The sequence below is a fragment of the Littorina saxatilis genome, linkage group LG10, assembly GCF_037325665.1.
Source record: "Littorina saxatilis isolate snail1 linkage group LG10, US_GU_Lsax_2.0, whole genome shotgun sequence".
Lineage (NCBI taxonomy): Eukaryota > Metazoa > Mollusca > Gastropoda > Littorinimorpha > Littorinidae > Littorina > Littorina saxatilis.
In genome coordinates, this window is record NC_090254.1 from 21,297,975 (window position 1) to 21,318,164 (window position 20,190).

Here is a 20,190-nt window from a genome sequence, read left to right on the forward strand (position 1 = left end):
ACATTGTTAGTGGGCTTCATTACAATGGGTTTTATTTGTCTGTTTTTTGCTTTCACCTGTAATTGGTATTTTAAAGGAGAAACTCTCCTGCCAACAGTAGGTGTTGGATTAATTTGTACCGCCTGCGTAGTTCTACAACCCTGCATGTTCTCTTATTTACCAACACTTTTGGGGGGGGTTCAGTTTTAATGCCTCATCAGGAAAAACTTCAGCTTGTATTTAAACGTCATTGTCTACATTAGTCACACACTCTCAGGGTTTGTCGTGCTGTGGGTATAATTACACAATGCAGTTGCCTGGGTGCAGTCCTTGTAAGGTTAACCAGCTAAACGAAATGTGATGAGCGTGTTTAAAGAATGACAGTTTAGGTATGGCATGTTACAGTTTCAACCAAGCCTCTGCTTTGTGTGCAAGCGTGTCTTCATCTGTGAGTGTGTGTGTGTGTGTGTTACATGCACACCCACAGGTGTGCTGAAGATCTTTTGATTTTACATGCTTCTACTGTATCTATCAATATCAGCCCTGTCCGTCTGTCAGTCTGTATCTTTCTCTCTTTTTGCTTGTATGTGTGTTTGGGAGGGGGGGCAGGGATTAGAGTGGGACTGGGAGGCCCCGGATTGGAAAAAAGCTGATTTTGATTCGTTCCGCCTATTACCGTGACCACTGGACTGTCCTAGTGAAAGTTTTCAACAGTCATGAGATGAAAAATCCAACTCAAATCAACCCAAATAAACAAGAAGAAAAAAGTCAGAAACCCCCATAATTCTCACAACAAAAATGTACACCGACAGCTCTATCAGTATCAAACTGCGTATTTGGCATACTTGCCCCTTTTCTGTGGGTCCTTAGCATTGTGGTTTCAGGCATAAGCCACATAACAATGCCAGAGAGAGAGAGAATGCAGGAGAGTGGGCGCGGCACAATAGGGATTGGGTGAACTTGTGTACTAGAAAACATCTGTTGAGAGGCTTTTAGGAAGAAGGAAAAGACAAGCAGGAAATTGGGGCAAACAAATAAATTGACTTCATGGCCACAGAGCTTGAGGGAATACTGGGAGTGGGATTTCAGTGCTGTAGTATAATATTGGCCTTTAGAATTATCAATCAATCAATATGAGGCTTATATCGCGCGTATTCCGTGGGTACAGTTCTAAGCGCAGGGATTTACTTTTATTTTTAATTTTTATTTTTATGCAATTTATATTGCGCACATATTTAAGGCGCAGGGATTTATTTATGCCGTGTCAGATGGAATAGTTTTTACACAATACATCACGCATTCAGATCGCAGCCATTTCGGCGCATATCCTACTTTTCACGGCCTATTATTCCAAGTCACACGGGTATTTTGGTGGACATTTTTATCTATGCCTATACAATTTTGCCAGGAAAGACCCTTTTGTCAATCGTGGGATCTTTAACGTGCACACCCCAATGTAGAATTAGGCTTGGTTCACAGATAACTATTAACTTGTCTAAGTAGTGATACTTTAATCTGGCCTATAAAACGTACAGTGGAACCCCTCTTTTAAGATCTCCCCATCCCATTTAACCTGTTTGCTGCCAGCAAATATTCATGTGCATAGCAATACCCATATTGACCTGAATTGACAACCTTGATGTCTTAAATGAATACACCACATACACAGGGTGACACCCATTGTTAGTTTGTTGTTTTTCTTCTTCTTTTGTTGTTGCCCGTTAAAGCAAGTTACCAATGGTGTCCGCTGATGTTCTACAGACAGTGAGACCACCCCCCCCCCCCCCCCCCCACACACACACATTTAGAAGAGTTGATATTTTCTGAGTTCCAGTGTTTTTACCTCTGTAAATGTATCTCCATTTTAAGGCCATATTTTCTCATATTTGTGAAGGTCTGTCACTTAACACACCCCCACCAACCCCCCACCCTCCACCCCCCCACCCCCCCAAAAAAAAAAAAAAAAATCGCACAAAACCAAATGAACAAACACTAAGTTGAGTTGTACAGCAAGAGACTCAGCTGTACATTTTTTTTGGTCCAGGGTAAGAGTGATTTTTAGCTTGTAAACAGAGCTAAGGTCTTCCAGTGGTGGCAGTGTTTATCTTGGAAGAATTCAAGGGTCTTGTGATTTATTAACCCAGCTACTTTGGGCAATTATGCAGGGTTGCTATTTAAAACAATTTTTTTTATAGATTGTGTGCGGTGAGATTTATAGTCAGAGTGCAGTGTGTTACAGGAAATTTGTAAAGAAACCTCAAGGACATTGTGCTTGGTGTGTGCCTGTGGGTACTGGTGCGTGCATGTGTGTGGCTGCATGTGTGTGAATGCAAGCACATGCACGGCTTCTTTTTTACTACAACAAGGTTACAGTACCTGTTTCTAATGGTTACCAGGATGGGCCTATTGAGATCAGATCTTTCAGTCACAAAATAAATTTGAGACTCAAAAATGTTTTCCCTTTTCCTTGTAAACAGGATATAACTGCCGTGTCTTTCGGTTTGTATTTGGAGTCTCATATTTTATCAGTGAGCTGTAACATAATTATAATGCACCCTTTGTAAGATAACACGTTGGGAAAGAATGTTCTTTTCATTGCAAATGCAGGATCTCAAAAAGTGGGATTTTATTGACTCAGCTTGTCCATTGTTGCAAATTGTCATTAATCCCTGAATTGCAAATTGTGTAATTGAACTGGCGGTGTCTGTCACCCACACACGTACACACACACACACCCACACACGTACACACACACACACACACACCATTCTCTTAAGATTGGTTCTGTATCCTGATAAGCTGACCCAAATGCACAGATAACATTTTCCTGCATTATAAATTTCAGGTTTCACTTACATTTCTCCGTTCTTGACAGATTCTGGAGTATGTAATCTCTAAAGACTACTTGCAGACCACATATGATTATATACCTGGCTGCCCTACAAATGCACCTGAGTATTAGAGAAAACAGGTGTAGCCAATTCTCAGAAACTCTTTCTTCCCTCTCCTCACTGTTGCTCCCACTTAGGGAGAATTTGGCATGATTATAGATACACTTTTGATAACCTTTACTGTGTTGGCCTTTTTTTTAATGAGGGTGATTCAAGGCTAATTAGAGAGGATGATCATTATTAAGTTGAGATCAAGAGTTGATCTGCTCTTTTGATTAATCATTTTTTGTCTTGTAGGAAAGGGATTTGTACATGGCATCATAATTTAAATCTGCTTGAACTTCGTGTGGCTAAAATGGAAGCCTTGAGAATAGACTTTACATTGCCTACTCTTTTATCATGCTTAAATCCTAATATTAGTAATGAAAATAAGCAGGAATCAATAACTCTTTAGAAAGGAGGTAGGGGAGGGGGCTTAATTCAGATTTGTCTTGTTATTTACAGTATTTGTTTGTTTGTGAATTAATTTTTGTCCAGAGTAATGAAAAAAATAATTCTAAGAAATACTCAATGAAGCAGCCATTAGTGTTTTATTGACAATGACCAGCTACTGTGAGTGGTGTTCACTGTTGATCTTTTCACCAAAAAAAAACAAACACACACTTTTGTTCTTATAAATTGAGTGATGGTTTATAGTTATACTGTCCAAAAACTGCAGATACTGGTTAGGTTGTAATCAATTGACACACACAAAGAAACATTAACAATTATAACAAAGAAATAAACAGACAAGCAAACAAAGTAAAACCACCAAAACAAGGACATCTTTTAACTACCCCCCGCGGGTTAGGGGGAGTCCCATCTAGAAAGAATTTACCCGATGCTACCCAGCATGTCGTAAGAGGCGACTAAGGGTTTTGTTTCTTCTCTTCTTTTGTCTTATTTCTGCCTTACCAGTCCTTTCACCTATATTTCCTTCCAAGAAAACTCTCCCTACTATTCCCTGCAGTTTTCCAATTCTTTTCTTGTTGTCTTATTTCTACCTGACTGGATCCATCACCTTTATTTCACTTACCAAAAGTCTTCTTTTCCACATCCTTATTTCTCTGCACCCCGCATGTCGTATGAGGCGACTAACGGATTCTGTTTCTCCTTTTACCCTTGTTAAGTGGTTCTTGTATAGAATATAGTCAATGTTTGTAAAGATTTTAGTCGAGCAGTATGTAAGAAATGTTTAGTCCTTTGTACTGGAAACTTGCATTCTCCCAGTAAGGTCATATATTGTACTACGTTGCAAGCCCCTGGAGCAATTTTTTGATTAGTGCTTTTGTGAACAAGAAACACTTAACAAGTGGCTCTATCCCATCTCCTTTCCCCTGTCCCATCTCCCCCCTTTCCCTCGTCGCGATATATTAACCTTCGTGGTTGAAAACGACGTTAAACACCAAATAAAGAAAGATCTTTTAACTGAAGAGCTCTATGAAAATGTCTAGAACTGATTTATGCAGTCAATGGGCCTTCTCTTAGCATTAACCTTGAGGATGGGTCGTGGGGATTGGAAACAGGTGCAACCAATTTGTGGCCCCAGTACTAGCCATTGTTTGGTTCTCCCTTAGGGGATGCTTCTTTTTACCTGTACAACACTCTCTGTCTACCTGCCGCCTTCGTTTACCTACCTGTATCTGACACCTGTCTCTTTTTCAAAGGAGGTGCATTTGGTACTGAAGGCATTATGCTGCACAGGCACAAGATTGTGTGTTTTTTTATTGACACATACAGACACAGACGCAGATGTTGTTTTAGTGTTGAAATTTGGTTTTGTGTTTAAGTATAAAACTGACAGAATAATTTGTCCATAGATTTTTTTCAACTTCCCTTGCACTTCCTTTTGTTCTGTCAGCACAATAGATAGACTAAAATATTATATATTGAGATTTGCTTGTTTCTCCTTCTTTTGATTTCTTTTATCACACGATACACTCATTTCAGAGTAAGAACTTAGTAAAATATCTGCATAATACACCAAAATATCATACATTTACTAAAGATTTTCTCGTTTCTCTTTCTTTTGCACTCTTAGTCTTAGCACATGCTACACTGATCATTTCAGGGTAACAGCTCTTCCCAAAAATTAAAATGTGCAGTAGCATGCATGTATAGTATTCTCATTATTCAGATTGTTGTTGCAAGATAAGATTCTTAATTTTTAAAGTACGCAGTTCTAAAGATTGTGTAGAGCTTCAACAGCAGACAGTACGAGACTCGAAGACACTGATGCATCTAACTAAAGACTTGCACTATCTGTTTAGAACCAACAGAAAGAGTGAATCACTTCACTATCAGTGTACTAACCGCCCACCTCCTGGATACCTTGCATTTGTTAGGTTTCTAACTTTCACCAGTATTCGATTTACCTGTGCTCAACTCTATTTTGAGAACTATTTCGTTCTAGTTTTTCTCACCTGCAGTCTCTTGTTGCATATCTATTTTGAGAAGTCGGACTGCTATCTTATAAAATTCCAAGGGGATCATTCAACAGTTTCTCTGTCTGCAAGTGGTATTGCTGTCTGAAATCAGTCTCAGCTCTTTTGGGAGGAGCGCTGACTATTATCATTTGAATAGACTTGTGATCGACAAGAAGAAGAAAGAACAAGTCGGGTAAGGCAAAATTACTACATTTAGTCAAGCTGTGGAACTCACAGAATGAAACTGAACGCACTGCATTATTTCACATGGACCGTAGTCCGCCGCTCGTGCAAAACGCAGTGAAACTGACGAGCCTGTTTAGCGCGGTAGTGGTTTCGCTGTGCTGCATAGCACATTTTGTACCTCTCTTCGTTTTAACTTTCTGAGCGTGTTTTTAATCCAAACATATCATATCTATATGTTTTTGGAACCAGGAACCAAAAAGGAATAAGATGCAATTGTTTTTAAATCGATTTCGGAAATTTAATTTTGATCATAATTTTTATATTTTTAATTTTCAGAGCTTGTTTTTAATCCGAATATAACATATTTACATGTTTTTGGAATCAGAAAATGATGAAGAATAAGATTAACGTAATTTTGGATCGTTTTATAAAAAAAAATTTAATTACAATTTTCAGATTTTTAATGACCAAAGTCATTAATTAATTTTTAAGCCACCAAGCTAAAATGCAATACCAAAGTACGGCCTTTGTCGAAGATTGCTGTACAAAAATTTCAATCAATTTGATTAAAAAATGAGGGTGTGACAGTGCCGCCTCAACTTTTACAAAAAGCCGGATATGACGTCATCAAAGACATTTATCGAAAAAATGAAAAAAACCATCTGGGAATATCATACCCAGGAACTCTCATGTCAAATTTCATAAAGATCGGTCCAGTGGTTTGGTCTGAATCGCTCTACACACACACACGCACAGACAGACAGACACACACACATACACCACGACCCTCGTCTCGATTCCCCCTCTATGTTAAAACATTTAGTCAAAACTTGACTAAATGTAAAAAGGAGGGGCGCTTTGAGAGGCAGTCAGGCATGCCGGTTGAGGCCAATTAGGCCTCCAAGGTTTTCACCTGGCATGTGCACCAGTTCAGTTGTGGTTTTTCACCTGTATGTTCAGATTTTTTCGGGGGGACTTTGAAAAGCAACCAGGCATGCAGATTTAATTCAGGTGTCGGAGATTTTGACTTGGCAGCTGCAGCAAAAGTGCAGAGGTTGTGTTTTTCTGCCTCGAGGCAGGTCAAGCCAGGTACAGTTGCATGTCAGGATTTGATTGGAGTGCTGCAGCTGCTGCAGATATTATGTTTCTCTCTCAGTTTACTGTTTGATCGATACGTCCTTGTGTGTTTTACCTTGAACATTGAAAACCTACCTGAGTATCTTGCAATGAAAAGTTGAAAACTGCCAGGGCATAAAGTAAACTACAATGTGTATAGTATTGACTTAGTGGTTAACCCCCCTTTTAAGACCTAGTACAACAGTCTAAAAAAAATCATCTGATAACATCAAGGAAGGAGTCTTAAAATGCAGGTACATTTTCAGGATTTATAAACAGAAATTCTGAAAAAGCATTTAGGTTAAGATTTACTTAATGGGGGTGGGGGGGGGGGGGGGGGGTTGATCTTTCAAAGGGGGTTAATTCCACTGTACAGTTCTTTTGCAGCTGCACAATCTGGTGTTGTTTAGTCTCTGATCAGCTCCTTAGGTCTTATTTCTCCCAAGGAATCAGCGTACATGTGCATCATGTACTACTGTAGCACATTCTTTTTTCAGCAAGGAGTACAACATCAGTTACATAAGATACAGGAAATGGAACACAGTGACCTAGCGTCACTGCATTCTTGAACTGTTGATTCTGGCATTGCCACAACTGCATCGAAAAAAATCCAGTTTTTCAATTCTTTTTTCCTGACCTTTAGTTTCTGCTCAAGCTTGTTCTTGTTTGCTAAAGCTGTGCATGAGGATTGTAAAATACATTTAAAAAAAAAGGGGGGGGATGAAAATAAACAATGGAATGGCAGGTATGAATGCAAGGTGTGCAGATTTACCGGCTTGTTTTGGGGGGCATTCACCACTTGCCAGTCATTCAAGATTTTTGCTGTTGCACAAACTGTGTCCTAGCTCTGGATGCTGCCTTGAAACAGACAGATGCATGTCAATCTGAGATTGATATGCATGCACTTCAGTGCAATTTCCTCCTCTATCTTTTCATTTCCTTTGTTGTAATGTGCAAAACTCAAGGTTTAATAATGTAGACACCTGGTTTATCTTGGAGAATACTTTCACAGCAAGAAGCTAAAGGTAGATGTGTTCTTGCATTAAAAAAACAGTCTTTATTTTGAAAACTAGGTAAAAATTCTATTTTAGAGCATTTTTGTGCCAATTTTGTCTGTGTTAGGAGAAAGATTTCAGTTCAAGTTTGAAATTCTTCTGATAACGGGCGTGTGGGTGTCCAACATTTGGTTCAGTTGAGGATTATATAAAGAGACAGAAGATTCAAGAAGGAAACATGAGGGACAATCTGTTTAATTCCTCGTGATGATAGTATGGGCTCTGGGTATAACACAGATGCATGCACCTGCACGCACGCATGCATGCATACACATGATAGCTCAGTCACTGGGTACATTTATGATGTACGCGCGCGCACACACACACACACACACACACACACACACACAGTGACACACACACACACACACACTCACTCATGCGCACACACACACACACTCACACACACACACACACACACACACACTCTCTCTCTCTCTCTCTCTCTCTCTCTCTCTCTCTCTCTCTCTCTCTTACAGCTGTACTTTCATTAAAAAAAGAGGTGATTTTATAATATTTCCCACAGTAAACCACTGAAGATGTAAAGACAGCCGTTGACCACATCATCCATCAACCAGCCCGGCCTCATCTCAGACAAATTGCAAAAGGGAAGAGAAAAAAGAAATCCTGCATTTCCTCAGGTCTTTGAAGTTTGAGTTAACTCTTGTTCCCTATCTGTTTGATGCAGGAAAGAGAGGGGAAAGCAGGGCAGTGACAAGAAGAAGAAAGACATTCACACATCAGTAAAAGTGATCAAAGCCAATGGAGGAGATGATCTGAACGATTCTGTTGAAATTGTGGTAAGTACAGTTCAGGTTTCTTTGATTTATAAAAAGAAAATGAGTTGATTCAACTGCATGAACTTGTATATATATATATATATATATACAGTTGAGATTGTTTTTAAATGTGCAAAATGAGCAGTTAATTTCGGAGGAGAGACAAATTAAATGAAAGGGTTGATTTGAGTGATTCTGTTGAAATTGTGGCACAAACAGTTGAGATTTTTTGTGCAATAGAGGGTGAGAAAATTGATGAGAACCTTTTTGTGGGAGGAGGGGGAAAAAGGCTTAAAACTTGAGATGTTGGAGTTTAAATATCAGCAGGGGTAAGGTGAGTGATGGTTAGGGGGCAGGGATTAGGGTAAAATAAATGGGGGAGGGGGGGGGGAAGGTGCGTTCAGGGAAAGAACTATTCTTACTGTTAGCTTTTTATACTGTTAGCTTACACATTCAAGCCAAGGACACATCTAGAGCAGACCTCGGAACCCATACGATTTCGCCGTATTTTGTAAGCTTGCTTGTCCAGAGTACGAGCAGTACGGTCAGTGGAAACAAATACGACGAGAAAAATTCCTGGACTACTTTTCTTCACAAGCGCATCCCGAAGCCGATCCAGTATTTTGACACATGATTACAGTTTTTGTCAGTAAACATTGAAAGAAGCATTTGTTTTAAATGTATTGGTAAACTTAATTAACGGTGCGACGGATGCATGTGAAACATGTTTGAATCATGGATGTTCAAATGGAGGTGTGCTCACAGAAAGAACTATTGCTACTGTTAGCTTTTTATACTGTTAGCTTACACATTCAAGCCAAGGACATATCTAGAGGTAGAACAGTGGAAGCATTTGTTATAAATACATTGGTAAACTTAATTAACGGTGCAACGGACGCTTGTGAAGCATGGTTGAATCTCGGATGTTCAAATGGATGTGTGCTGAGGGAAAGAACTATTGCTACTGTTAGCTTTTTATACTGTTAGCGTACACATTCAAGCCAAGGACATATCTAGAGGTAGAACAGACTAACAGTGGAAGCATTTGTTATAAACGTATTGGTAAACTTAATTAACGGTGCAACGGACGCATGTGAAGCATGGTTGAATCTCGGATGTTCAAATGGATGTGTGCTGAGGGAAAGAACTATTGCTACTGTTAGCTTTTTATAGTGTTAGTTTACACATGTATTCAAGCCGAGGACATATCTAGAGGTAGAACAGTGGAACCCGCCCCCCCTCCCTCCCCATTGAAGGCCTTGAAACTCCTCCCCATTGAAGACCTTGAAACTCCCCCCCCCCCCCCCTGTTTTAAGAATCCCCTTTTTGGGACTCTGCTTTTGTTAGACGTTCTGTTCATTTTGAACTTATGCTTATTTGTCTATGTTTAAAGGTCCTTGTCTTCATTTTTACACCGAAATCGCCATTTGACCATTAAAATGCAGAGTCTATTATTTACAAATATCAACAATACATCCCCTTTCGATCAGGAAAGACGAAGCTAGTGTAGCCGTTTGAAAATTCATTGTAGTATTCCAGCGTAGTACTCATAGTAGGATTATCCTTATTTGGAAAATGCCAAACACAAAACTCCTCTCAAATCCCGTGCATTTCGTGCATTTGAAAAAAAGCGTGGACAGCGCTCCAGTGTCAAACTGTTGCTGCACTTGTTTGGGCGTGGCTATAAGCATAGTGACATGAATTTGATTGGTCAGTATTTTTAGGCAAAGCACATGTTCTCTTCAAACAGAAAACAAAATATTGGAAGCGTGAGTCACGCTACCCAAAAATAAAAAAAAATTTTTTACATATATTTTTATTTTTTTCCCCATGGTTCATTCATCATCTGACATAACTTTTGGCGAAATCTAACCATAAGATTATCAACAACAAAAAAAAGCAAAAATGTAGACGACCACCTTTAAGACTTCTTTTCTTTTAACACCTTATTTTTTTTCAAATTTTTTAGGTCTTCAAGGGGGAGGGGGGGGGGTGTCCACTTTACTGTGTTTAATGTACAGTAAAACCCCATTGTATGACCACCCCCCCTCCCCCTCCCCCCCCCCCCCCCCCCTCCTTTCAAGATTTCTCCCATTTTAAGACCTTGCTTTGTTCATAACCTTTGTAAATTTACCTCCATTTTAAGACTCCCTTTCAAGACTTAATTTTCTCAGAATGTTGAGGTCTTCAAAGGGGGGTTCAACTGTATTGGCCTGGTCGAGTCACAGACACCTTTTGCACATAAAGAGACAGGTAGCCTTGAGCAGTGTGCATTTTTATGGGTGTGTTCACAGATCATTTAAACAACTGCAATGGGGTTTTCTGAATTGATTTTGTAAACCTCCTGTTTGCAGTGGAATATTTAGGTTTACAAATTCGGACCATTTCATATTGCTGTTCTAGTCATTTTTGTAGAGTTGTTTTTAATATGTTCTGAAAGCAGTTGAAAAAAAAGAGATCTTTTTGGGAACACTGCAAGTACTTTGTGGGTGAAAGTTTAGGGTGTGTTTTTGTTATTGTGAAGAATGTGTTTCCTTTGCGCAAAGTGTGCTTTCGTAGTGATTCATGAGGTGACGACTACAGCAGAATTTTTGTCTGGTTAGTCTTACAGGTGTTCGTGCCAGTCAAGTCTGTGATAAAATTCTAATTTGACAAGATATACGTATCGAGTATATAGTAGCTTGTTGGTATCGTTTCTAAAAGTTAGTAGTTCACCTTACAAGTTACCCCTACATTCTCCATTTTGGGGGCACAAACAGCAGTGAAGTACAGCACTATTTCACAGCTGCATTAGGGGTCTCAAGCTAAAGTAAAGAGTTACATAAATGTTTACACCTGTTCTGTACCTGTGAAGGCCTGATTTTACTTGTACTGGTGAGCAAACAGATTCTGCCTTTCGATCTTCCGAAAACAGAGTACAGAAACCTATAAGGTGGGTTGATTGAAAACGTTTGTACACATAATTATTTTTTTGGAAATACAGTCAGCTTCTTCGTATATTTACCAAATGACCTTGTGAGTGTCATGCACAGGTCTGCTCTACAACAACAAAAACATACTCTGCGTTTTGTTGCAGATTTCTTCTGGTGAGGACGCAGAATCGTCGACGGACAGCAGCGGGACAGATTACGAGCCAGTGGAGGGAGATAACCTGTACGAAGATCCAGACACGCTCGACGCTCTGAATGGAAAGAACAAGAAACTGGAAGAGAAGGTCGACAGCAGCAAATCACTGGGCAACAAGCTGAAGAAGAACTACGGCAAAGCAACAAACTACTTGAACAAAAAGTTCAACCAGAAGAAGAAGTCTAAGGTGTGTGATCATGTAAATGTGCTGTGTGAGGTAATGTGTGTTTGGGTATTGTTGGTGTGTGTGTATGTATGTGTGTCAGCATTTATTATCTCATGACTCTTCTTCTGGCGCTTTATTAGCAGTTTTGTTGTCTTGAAAAACATCACAGATACTGACTGCAGCTAATGCTAAGGACTAAAATCCTTCAAGGAAAAATAATGCTGGCAGAAGAAATAAATGAAAATGCAATATATTAATACATAGACCATTTATCCTGGACCGCCAACTAGCTCTCTCTCCGCTCTTTCTCTCTATTACGAGGTAGCGGCCTCTCACATTTAGGAACCTACGCTTACATGGCCTTTCAGAAATCAGGGGAATGTCATATCCGGTGTCGATTGTAAACATGGACGAAGTTGCCGAGGTAAGTTCTGAAAATGCTAAAATAAACTCAGCTAAAGTGCATATGGAACATGTTTTTCGATGAGTCTTGTTAAGTTTAGTTTGGAGTTTTGAAAAATCCAGTTCATTGTCACCTCCCATTGTCACAAATAACTGGAGCGTGCTTTCTTTTCACTGTCTTCGAATCGCTGGCCTTTCAAACCGGACGCTAAGCGCCCCTGAAAGTCGAGCATCGTAACCTCGAAGGGTCACGTGAGGAGTTGGCGGTCCAGGCTATTTGGTCTATGATTAATATAAGAAAACAAGTCAAATGTCAAAATAACGTTTGTTCATGATATTCGTATTTCACATTAGGTGTTAGGAAGCTTATTCTGCTTAATTCTCACTTATTGTAGTTGCCCATGATATGTTTGTCATTCTCTCAGGTGCCAGGATATTAATTCCGCATGATTCTGACTTACTCTTGTTGCACATGTCAATTATATATTTAGAGTGCTTTCAACGCTTTATGAATTTTAGCCGTTGCCTATAGTATAAGAGTGCTTAATTCCTTTTGTTTGTTAGATCTCGCAGAAAGTCGAAGCTTCGGTTTTGTGTCTTAAGCCTGTCATTATCACAGTCTACTTCACGAAGCTCGCTGCACGAAGCCTTGGCACTGAGTTTTCGGTAAAAAGACTTCGCAAAATTGTTGAAAAAAAGATTTCGGGCTCATTTAAGGAAGGCTTTCACATGTATTTGGTTTTGTATTTGGCCTCATTCACTTGTGTCTTCCCTGCAAGCGGCTGAACATTTTGTCAGATAAGTTTTGTCTAATTGGTGTTCGTCTGTGCAGAAGACCACTGGGTCGATATATTTGTGAACGTAAGGCGTTTTTTTGTCAATAATTAAATGTTCCAACAACATACCTTGTTTTTTTTATCATGTATTTGTTGATTTGTTTGTGTGCAGGAGGGGTCAGTGAACATATCAGGCACTGGAACAGACTCTGATGGCGACATGTTAGAGGACGATGACGCAGCCAGTGACATCTCTCCACTATCTCGCACCAGCAGTGAACGCAGCAGTGGCCGTCTGAGCAGACCCAAGGACAAAGAACTCACAGGTGAGACTCGATAATGTTTGTTGTGTGAATGTGTTTGTATCAAGGAGAAAAAAGGGGTGGGGGGGTAGAATGAGGGGTGGGGGGATGATGCAGTGTGTGTGTTTTGTGTGTGTGAGAGAGAAGAAAATGTATTGGATCTGCTGCAAGAAGTGTGTGTGACTGAGAGAAATTTCGAGGCCAAAACAAATGTTTGACAGGGGAGAGATTTGTGGGGGGGAGGGGGGGGATGAGGCAGTGTGTGTGTGTGTGTGTGTGTGAGAGAGAGAGAGAGAGAGAGAGAGAGAGAGAGAGAGAGAGAGAGAGAGAATTGAATTGAATTGAACTTTATTTAACAAGGATTAAGATTTAAGGCTACGCCTTTTCTTACAATCTGTCCTTGGGACGCACAGACACACAATGATAAAATTAAAAATTAAAAAGTTAAAAAGTTTACTAACAAAAGGAGGTCAGAAAACTTCAGCACGTGATGATAAAGATGACGATGATGATGATGATGATGATGAAGATGAGGCACGAAGAGCATACATATGTGGTTATTCATAAAATGAAATGCATACTATGCAGGTAATTATAAGTATAAGCTGGTAGCAATCAAACATGTAGCAATAGTACAACAAAAATATGTTCAGAATATACAATGCACAGCATATTTTTGGCGTAATACGAAGTGTGTAAATCAAAACGCGTTAAACTACTCGGAGAGAGAGAGAGAGAGAGAGAGAGAGAGAGAGAGAGAGAGAGAGAGAGAGAGAGAGAGAGAGAGAGAGAGAGAGAGAGAGAGAGAGAGAGAGAGAGAGAGAGAGAGAGAGAGGAGAGAGAGAGAGAGAGAGAGAGAGAGAGAGAGAGAGAGAGAGAGAGAGAGAGAGAGAGAGAGAGAGAGAGAGAGAGAGAGAGAGAGAGAGAGAGAGAGAGAGAGAGAGAGAGAGAGAGAGAGAGAGAGAGAGAGAGAGAGAGAGAGAGAGAGACTCTGCTTATGTGTGTTGAGTGAGGGGGTGGGGGTTTATGGAAATCATATCTGTAAGGGCAAATCAATTAAAGTATGTTATTGACTTACAGTCTCAGTATCTGCTTGCAGCTTGCTGGTGTCAGTTTTGTATTTTTTGAGGTTATGAGGCACTATGATCTCAAACATGAACATGACAGAGTATCTACCCCCCCGGCGGGTTAGGGGGAAGAATTTACCCGATGCTCCCCAGCATGTCATAAGAGGCGACTAACGGATTCTGTTTCTCCTTTTACCCTTGTTAAGTGTTTCTTGTATAGAATATAGTCAATGTTTGTAAAGATTTTAGTCAAGCAGTATGTAAGAAATGTTAAGTCCTTTGTACTGGAAACTTGAATTCTCCCAGTAAGGTAATATATTGTACTACGTTGCAAGCCCCTGGAGCAATTTTTTGATTAGTGCTTTTGTGAACAAGAAACAATTAACAAGTGGCTCTATCCCATCTCCCCCCCCCCCCCCCCCCCCCTTTCCCCGTCGCGATATAACCTTCGTGGTTGAAAACGACACCAAATAAAGAAAGAAAGAAAGAAAGTTATTGTTTCAGATGGAGAGACTTTTGACTTTGACTTTTGGATGGTTTATTGTACTTGTAGCCATTGGCCCATATACAAACCAGTGAAGAGGGGATGTGGGTTAGGGGAAACTACCTTCACTTACACATATACACGTCTTATTGAGAGAGGGAGAGAGAGAGAGTCTGAGAGCTGCTACGCTCCAGCTACAAAAACACATTTCACAAATACATTCCAGTTACATCCATTTTCTGTACATTTTTCTGATCCTGCACTTTCAGTCGAAATCCCCAAAATGCAACAAGGAGAGGAGGAGGAAAGATTGGTGGGCACCCCACCACCACCCCTCCCCCCTCGCGCCTCCAAAGTGCTGAAAGAAATGCCGGTGGAGAATTCGCCGCCGCTGCCCCCTCGCAATCCCAACCTGGGGGTCAATCTGGACATGGTCATTCCCATCACGCCGCCCATTAGGGGCCTCTCGCCTGGCGATCTCAAGTAAGTTTTCTTGTTGCATGTGTGACAGGATGACGCAGTAGTCGTCCTTTCACAGCAGCTTCTCTACACTTACGGAGTTGTCTGCTGGCCTTGAGCGTGAGCTATTTATAGTACATGTAGCTCTAAATTTCTTATATGTCGTTAAAAAGTACACCCGTCAGGTATGGAGAGCTGGCTGTGATACGGTGTGGCTGCTGTTGTCCCCTGGTATGCTCGTGCAAACTTTTGCGTTCTTATTGGTGGCCGAGTGGTAATTAACGCACTTGCGCTCGGAAGCGAGAGGTTGCGAGTTCGACCCTGGGTCAGGGCGTTAGCAATTTTCTCCCCCCTTTCCTGACCTAGGTGGTGGGTTCAAGTGCTAGTCTTTCGGATGAGACGAAAAACCGAGGTCCCTTCGTGTACACTACATTGGGGTGTGCACGTTAAAGATCCCACGATTGACAAAAGGGTCTTTCCTGGCAAAATTGTATAGGCATAGATAAAAATGTCCACCAAAATACCCGTGTGACTTGGAATAATAGGCCGTGAAAAGTAGGATATGCGCCGAAATGGCTGCGATCTGCTGGCCGATGTGAATGCGTGATGTATTGTGTAAAAAAATTCCATCTCACACGGCATAAATAAATCCCTGCGCCTTGAATATGTGCGCGATATAAATTGCATAAAATAAAAAAATTAAAAAATCCCTGCGCTTAGAACTGTACCCACGGAATACGCGCGATATAAGCCTCATATTGATTGATTGATTGATTATTGCAGATTTTTAAAGTGCTATTAATTCAGCCCGATCTCACTCCTGTATGACTGGCTTTGCCTCATAAGGTGATTTGAGTGTTTAACGCACTGGTTTACACATGTGCGGATTGTTTGATCTCAAAGATGACACCCATTGTGACAAAAACCTTGTGCAAGCAAGGGCAAAGTGTGGGTGCTGGGATTTTTTTTCTTTTTTTCTGCTAATTTGCCAAAATGGACATAAAAGTTACTGCGATTTTCTCAAGTTTTCAACTTAAAATCAAAATCTTAGAAAATATTCTTTCTGTTGCAGGAGAAAGTCTGACCGTTTCTCATTCGGCAGAGACAGTGACTCTGGAGACGTTCCTGACTATGAACTCGCAAAAACAGGTATATTTTATTCTTTGTTCACAGTTTGTACTGCTTATGCGAGGGGTTACATGTGTTGCTTTACCCCGGCCGGGTCATACCTAAGACTTTAAAATTGGCAATCTAGTGGCTGCTCCGCATGGCGTCTGGCATTATGGGGTTAGTGCTAGGACTGGTTGGTCCGGTGTCAGAATAATGTGACTGGGTGAGACACGAAGCCTGTGCTGCGACTTCTGTCTTGTGTGTGGCGCACGTTATATGTCAAAGCAGCACGGCCCTGATATGGCCCTTCGTGGTCGGCTGGGCGTTAAGCAAACAAACAAACAAATGTGTTGCTTTCTAAGTACGGTGTACTGGGGGACCCTGTTTGTAAGGCACAGTCCTTCTTTTGTAAGCAGTATTGCTCACCATCTTATACCTGGCCAGGCTTTTACATGAGATGTCGTCTGTCATATGAGCGTTGATGCGTTGAGCTGTCGTTATGCGCCATACATGGCCCAGCTCATCCGGCTTCAGCGTGTTTTTATATCGGAGTGGTCCTTCTCCTAGACTGGTGGCTTTACAGGGCTGTCGAGTCCAGTCTACCCGGCTATTTGGCCATAGCTGGCTGGTTTGTTTATCTGAGGTGACCTTCCCCAGGGCTAGAACTTAAGATGCGGCTCTTGATCGCATGATGCTCCCGTCATTGGAGACCTGGGGTATTTCTTGAGTGTAACAGTGCCACCTGTTATCCCGCCCCATCCTGTTGGAAGCACCGCCAGTTGGTCCGCGACTGCTTATTCGTCCTGGCAAGCCTGGCTTATTTCGCAGCTAACCTCCATATCTGAAGGCCATCTCACTATCCGCCACCTGTGAACGCGCCTGGTTGGGGGTGGTCGCCCCTACTGTCCCAGGTTACATGAGATAAGGTCATCCCTCCACTTGGTCACATACCAACAATCTACACTCTGGATGATTTCTGTGCAGAGTAAGATTTTTGTGTGTGAATTAATTTGTTAAAGCCACCAGTGATAATCTGCAAAATTCCCCCCCGCGGGTTAGGGGGAAGAATTTACCCGATGCTCCCCAGCATGTCGTAAGAGGCGACTAACGGATTCTGTTTCTCCTTTTACCCTTGTTAAGTGTTTCTTGTATAGAATATAGTCAATGTTTGTAAAGATTTTAGTCAAGCAGTATGTAAGAAATGTTAAGTCCTTTGTACTGGAAACTTGCATTCTCCCAGTAAGGTAATATATTGTACTACGTTGCAAGCCCCTGGAACAATTTCTTGATTAGTGCTTTTGTGAACAAGAAACAATTAACAAGTGGCTCTATCCCATCCCCCCCTTTCCTCGTCGCGAAAAAACCTTGAACGGTTGAAAACGACGTTAAACACCAAATAAAGAAAGAAAGAACATACCAACAATCTACGCTCTGGATGATTTCTGTGCAGAGGAAGATTTTTTTGGGAATTAATTTGTTTAAAGCCACCAGTGATAATCTGCAAAATTAATTCATAAAAGATTCCCATCTCTGCACAGGAAGGTTTCAGGATGATTTGTGGTATGTGTCCAAGTGGGGGGATGGCCTTATTCCATGTTAAAGCCTGGCTACATATGAGATAGTCAGCAAAACTGTTTTCACAAGAAGGACTAGACGGGCGCTGTGGCGGGGTGGTAAGACGTCGGCCTCTTAATCGGAAGGTCGAGGGTTCGAATCCCGGCCGCGGCCGCCTGGTGGGTTAAGTGTGGAGATTTTTCCGATCTCCCAGGTCAACTTATGTGCAGACCTGCTTAGTGGCTTATCCCCCTTCGTGTGTACACGCAAGCACAAGACCAAGTGCGCACGGAAAAGATCCTGTAATCCATGTCAGAGTTCGGTGGGTTATAGAAACACGAAAATACCCGGCATGCTTCCTCCGAAAGCGGCGTATGGCTGCCTAAATGGCGGGGTAAAAACGGTCATACACGTAAAATTCCACTCGTGCAAAAACACGAGTGTACGTGGGAGTTTCAGCCCACGAACGCAGAAGAAGAAGAAGACAAGAAGGACTTTGCCTTTAAAAAGCAGAGTTACTGAAAGTCAGGGAGCCTTACTTTGACAAAACGACTGGTGTGAATACTTCATTGCGTATTGGCAGGTTCTGTTGTAAAAAATAAATTGTTTTTGACATTCAGTGGAGAAGCCAAAAAGTCTCATAGGAGATTTTTTTTAATTGTATGGAACTTTATAAGAATTTGATCAGAATAAAATGTACTACTATTCGGCATGCTTTGCGGAAAAGAATTATTGGTGCCAACATAAAAAGTTGCATGCCTTTGTATGTTAATGTCAAAGATTACAGTGACTTCGAACCTTTTTTTTTTTTTTTTTTTGATGCAAAGAATAAGTTTGTGACTTATTCATTCCGAATGTAACTGTTCATTCGCAGATAACATTTGTACGAGTTATGAATTAAATCATGATTTAAACACTTATTTTTCTTGTCAGATTCTTATCTGGACTTTGATCCTGCTTCGCCAAAAGCAATGGACAAAATGGAGCGAAAAGAGTGAGTAAACATACTACTTGTATTTTTTGTCATCCAACCTTTTTTTTTGCTTTTTAATTTTGTTAAAGGCGGTGGCTACTACTTTGTCATTGTGCCGGGGCATTGCAATTAAAACTCTGTCTGTGAAGACTAATGAATATTAAAATTCATGTACTAAGTAGATTAGGAAAACTGAAGGCTTTGAATTTTGTAATTATGGAACAGATTTTGAAGAAGCTCGTCACCCTCTCCCACTTCCACTCTCATTTTCTTTCTTGGTTATTTTGTCTTACACCCTTTTATATGAATGAAAAAAAGAAGTAGAACTTTCGTCCAGAAGGAGTAATTTGTTATATGTACCTTACTTATTTTATACAAAACAGAACCTGATTTTTTTAAATATACATTATTAACTATTAAGAGATTTCTGTATGAATGTCAATGCAGAATTGATATGTTTTAATTCATGATGTTTTTTCGAAAACTCATGCTATTGTTTGAAAACATCCGTCTTGTCTTTTGAGTTTTTAACTCGGCTGTAACTCTCTGCTTCTAATTTTTTGTTTCTTTGCTTTGTGGCATTTTCTCTCTCTGAAGGCCCATGGCAGCTTTTTGGTCAATGGTCCACTCAGTTTATCAATCGGCTACTCTCCTTCTTAGCCCTAAACTGTGAGACAAGTATAAACGTTTCAGAATTTCTGTTAGTTCTGTTATTGTTTCAACCTCTAAAGGCACACAGTCTTTCTGGGTGCATGCATCAGGGCACTCCTTGGATTTTCACAGAATTCAGTCATGGAATATAACTGTTTGCAATATCATGACGGTTTTGCTGGACAGTGAAACACATGCACACACATACACAAACATGATATTGTAAATATATTTTTACAGATAGAAAACGAAGCCTGAGGAGGCTTTGTCATGGTCAGTGAGGCACATTCACATACACTACATGTATATCATAAAGACATTTTGACAGAGATGAAGTTCTACTTATGGTTTGTCATCATTTTCCACAGTGTAAAATACATGCTTGATGCTCTTTCTACTTCTTATGAATTCACTCTAAAACACAGCACACTGTCCTGCTTACACTGTCTGATGCTAGATAAGTCAATGGAACATGGCCTCAGTATGAGGAGACCGACAGTCAGCATTGTACGCTAGACTGTCTTGATACCATATACCCAGCTCTCATCCGTCTTGAATTTTAAGACTGTACCGTAAATGACATAATTGTATGACTGTCAAACAACGACTATAGAACCCTGAATCAAAATATCTGTTTTGGAGGGTTTGG

The 20,190-nt window shown here is 40.6% G+C and overlaps 1 protein-coding gene and 1 long non-coding RNA gene across 2 annotated transcripts in view; both read left to right on the top strand.

Moving 5' to 3' along the window:
- Positions 1–20,190, top strand: part of LOC138978421 (uncharacterized) — a 113,491-nt gene that overhangs the window by 62,607 nt on the left and 30,694 nt on the right. The gene's annotated exons all lie outside the window — the stretch shown is intronic.
- LOC138978404 (uncharacterized) overlaps positions 1–20,190 on the top strand; it is a 77,313-nt gene that overhangs the window by 26,429 nt on the left and 30,694 nt on the right. The window contains exons 5-10 of the mRNA XM_070351136.1: positions 8,381–8,492; positions 11,548–11,784; positions 13,114–13,267; positions 15,064–15,277; positions 16,326–16,402; positions 18,851–18,911. Coding sequence (XP_070207237.1) covers positions 8,381–8,492; positions 11,548–11,784; positions 13,114–13,267; positions 15,064–15,277; positions 16,326–16,402; positions 18,851–18,911 — 855 coding nt within the window. The remainder of the gene's footprint in view (positions 1–8,380; positions 8,493–11,547; positions 11,785–13,113; positions 13,268–15,063; positions 15,278–16,325; positions 16,403–18,850; positions 18,912–20,190) is intronic.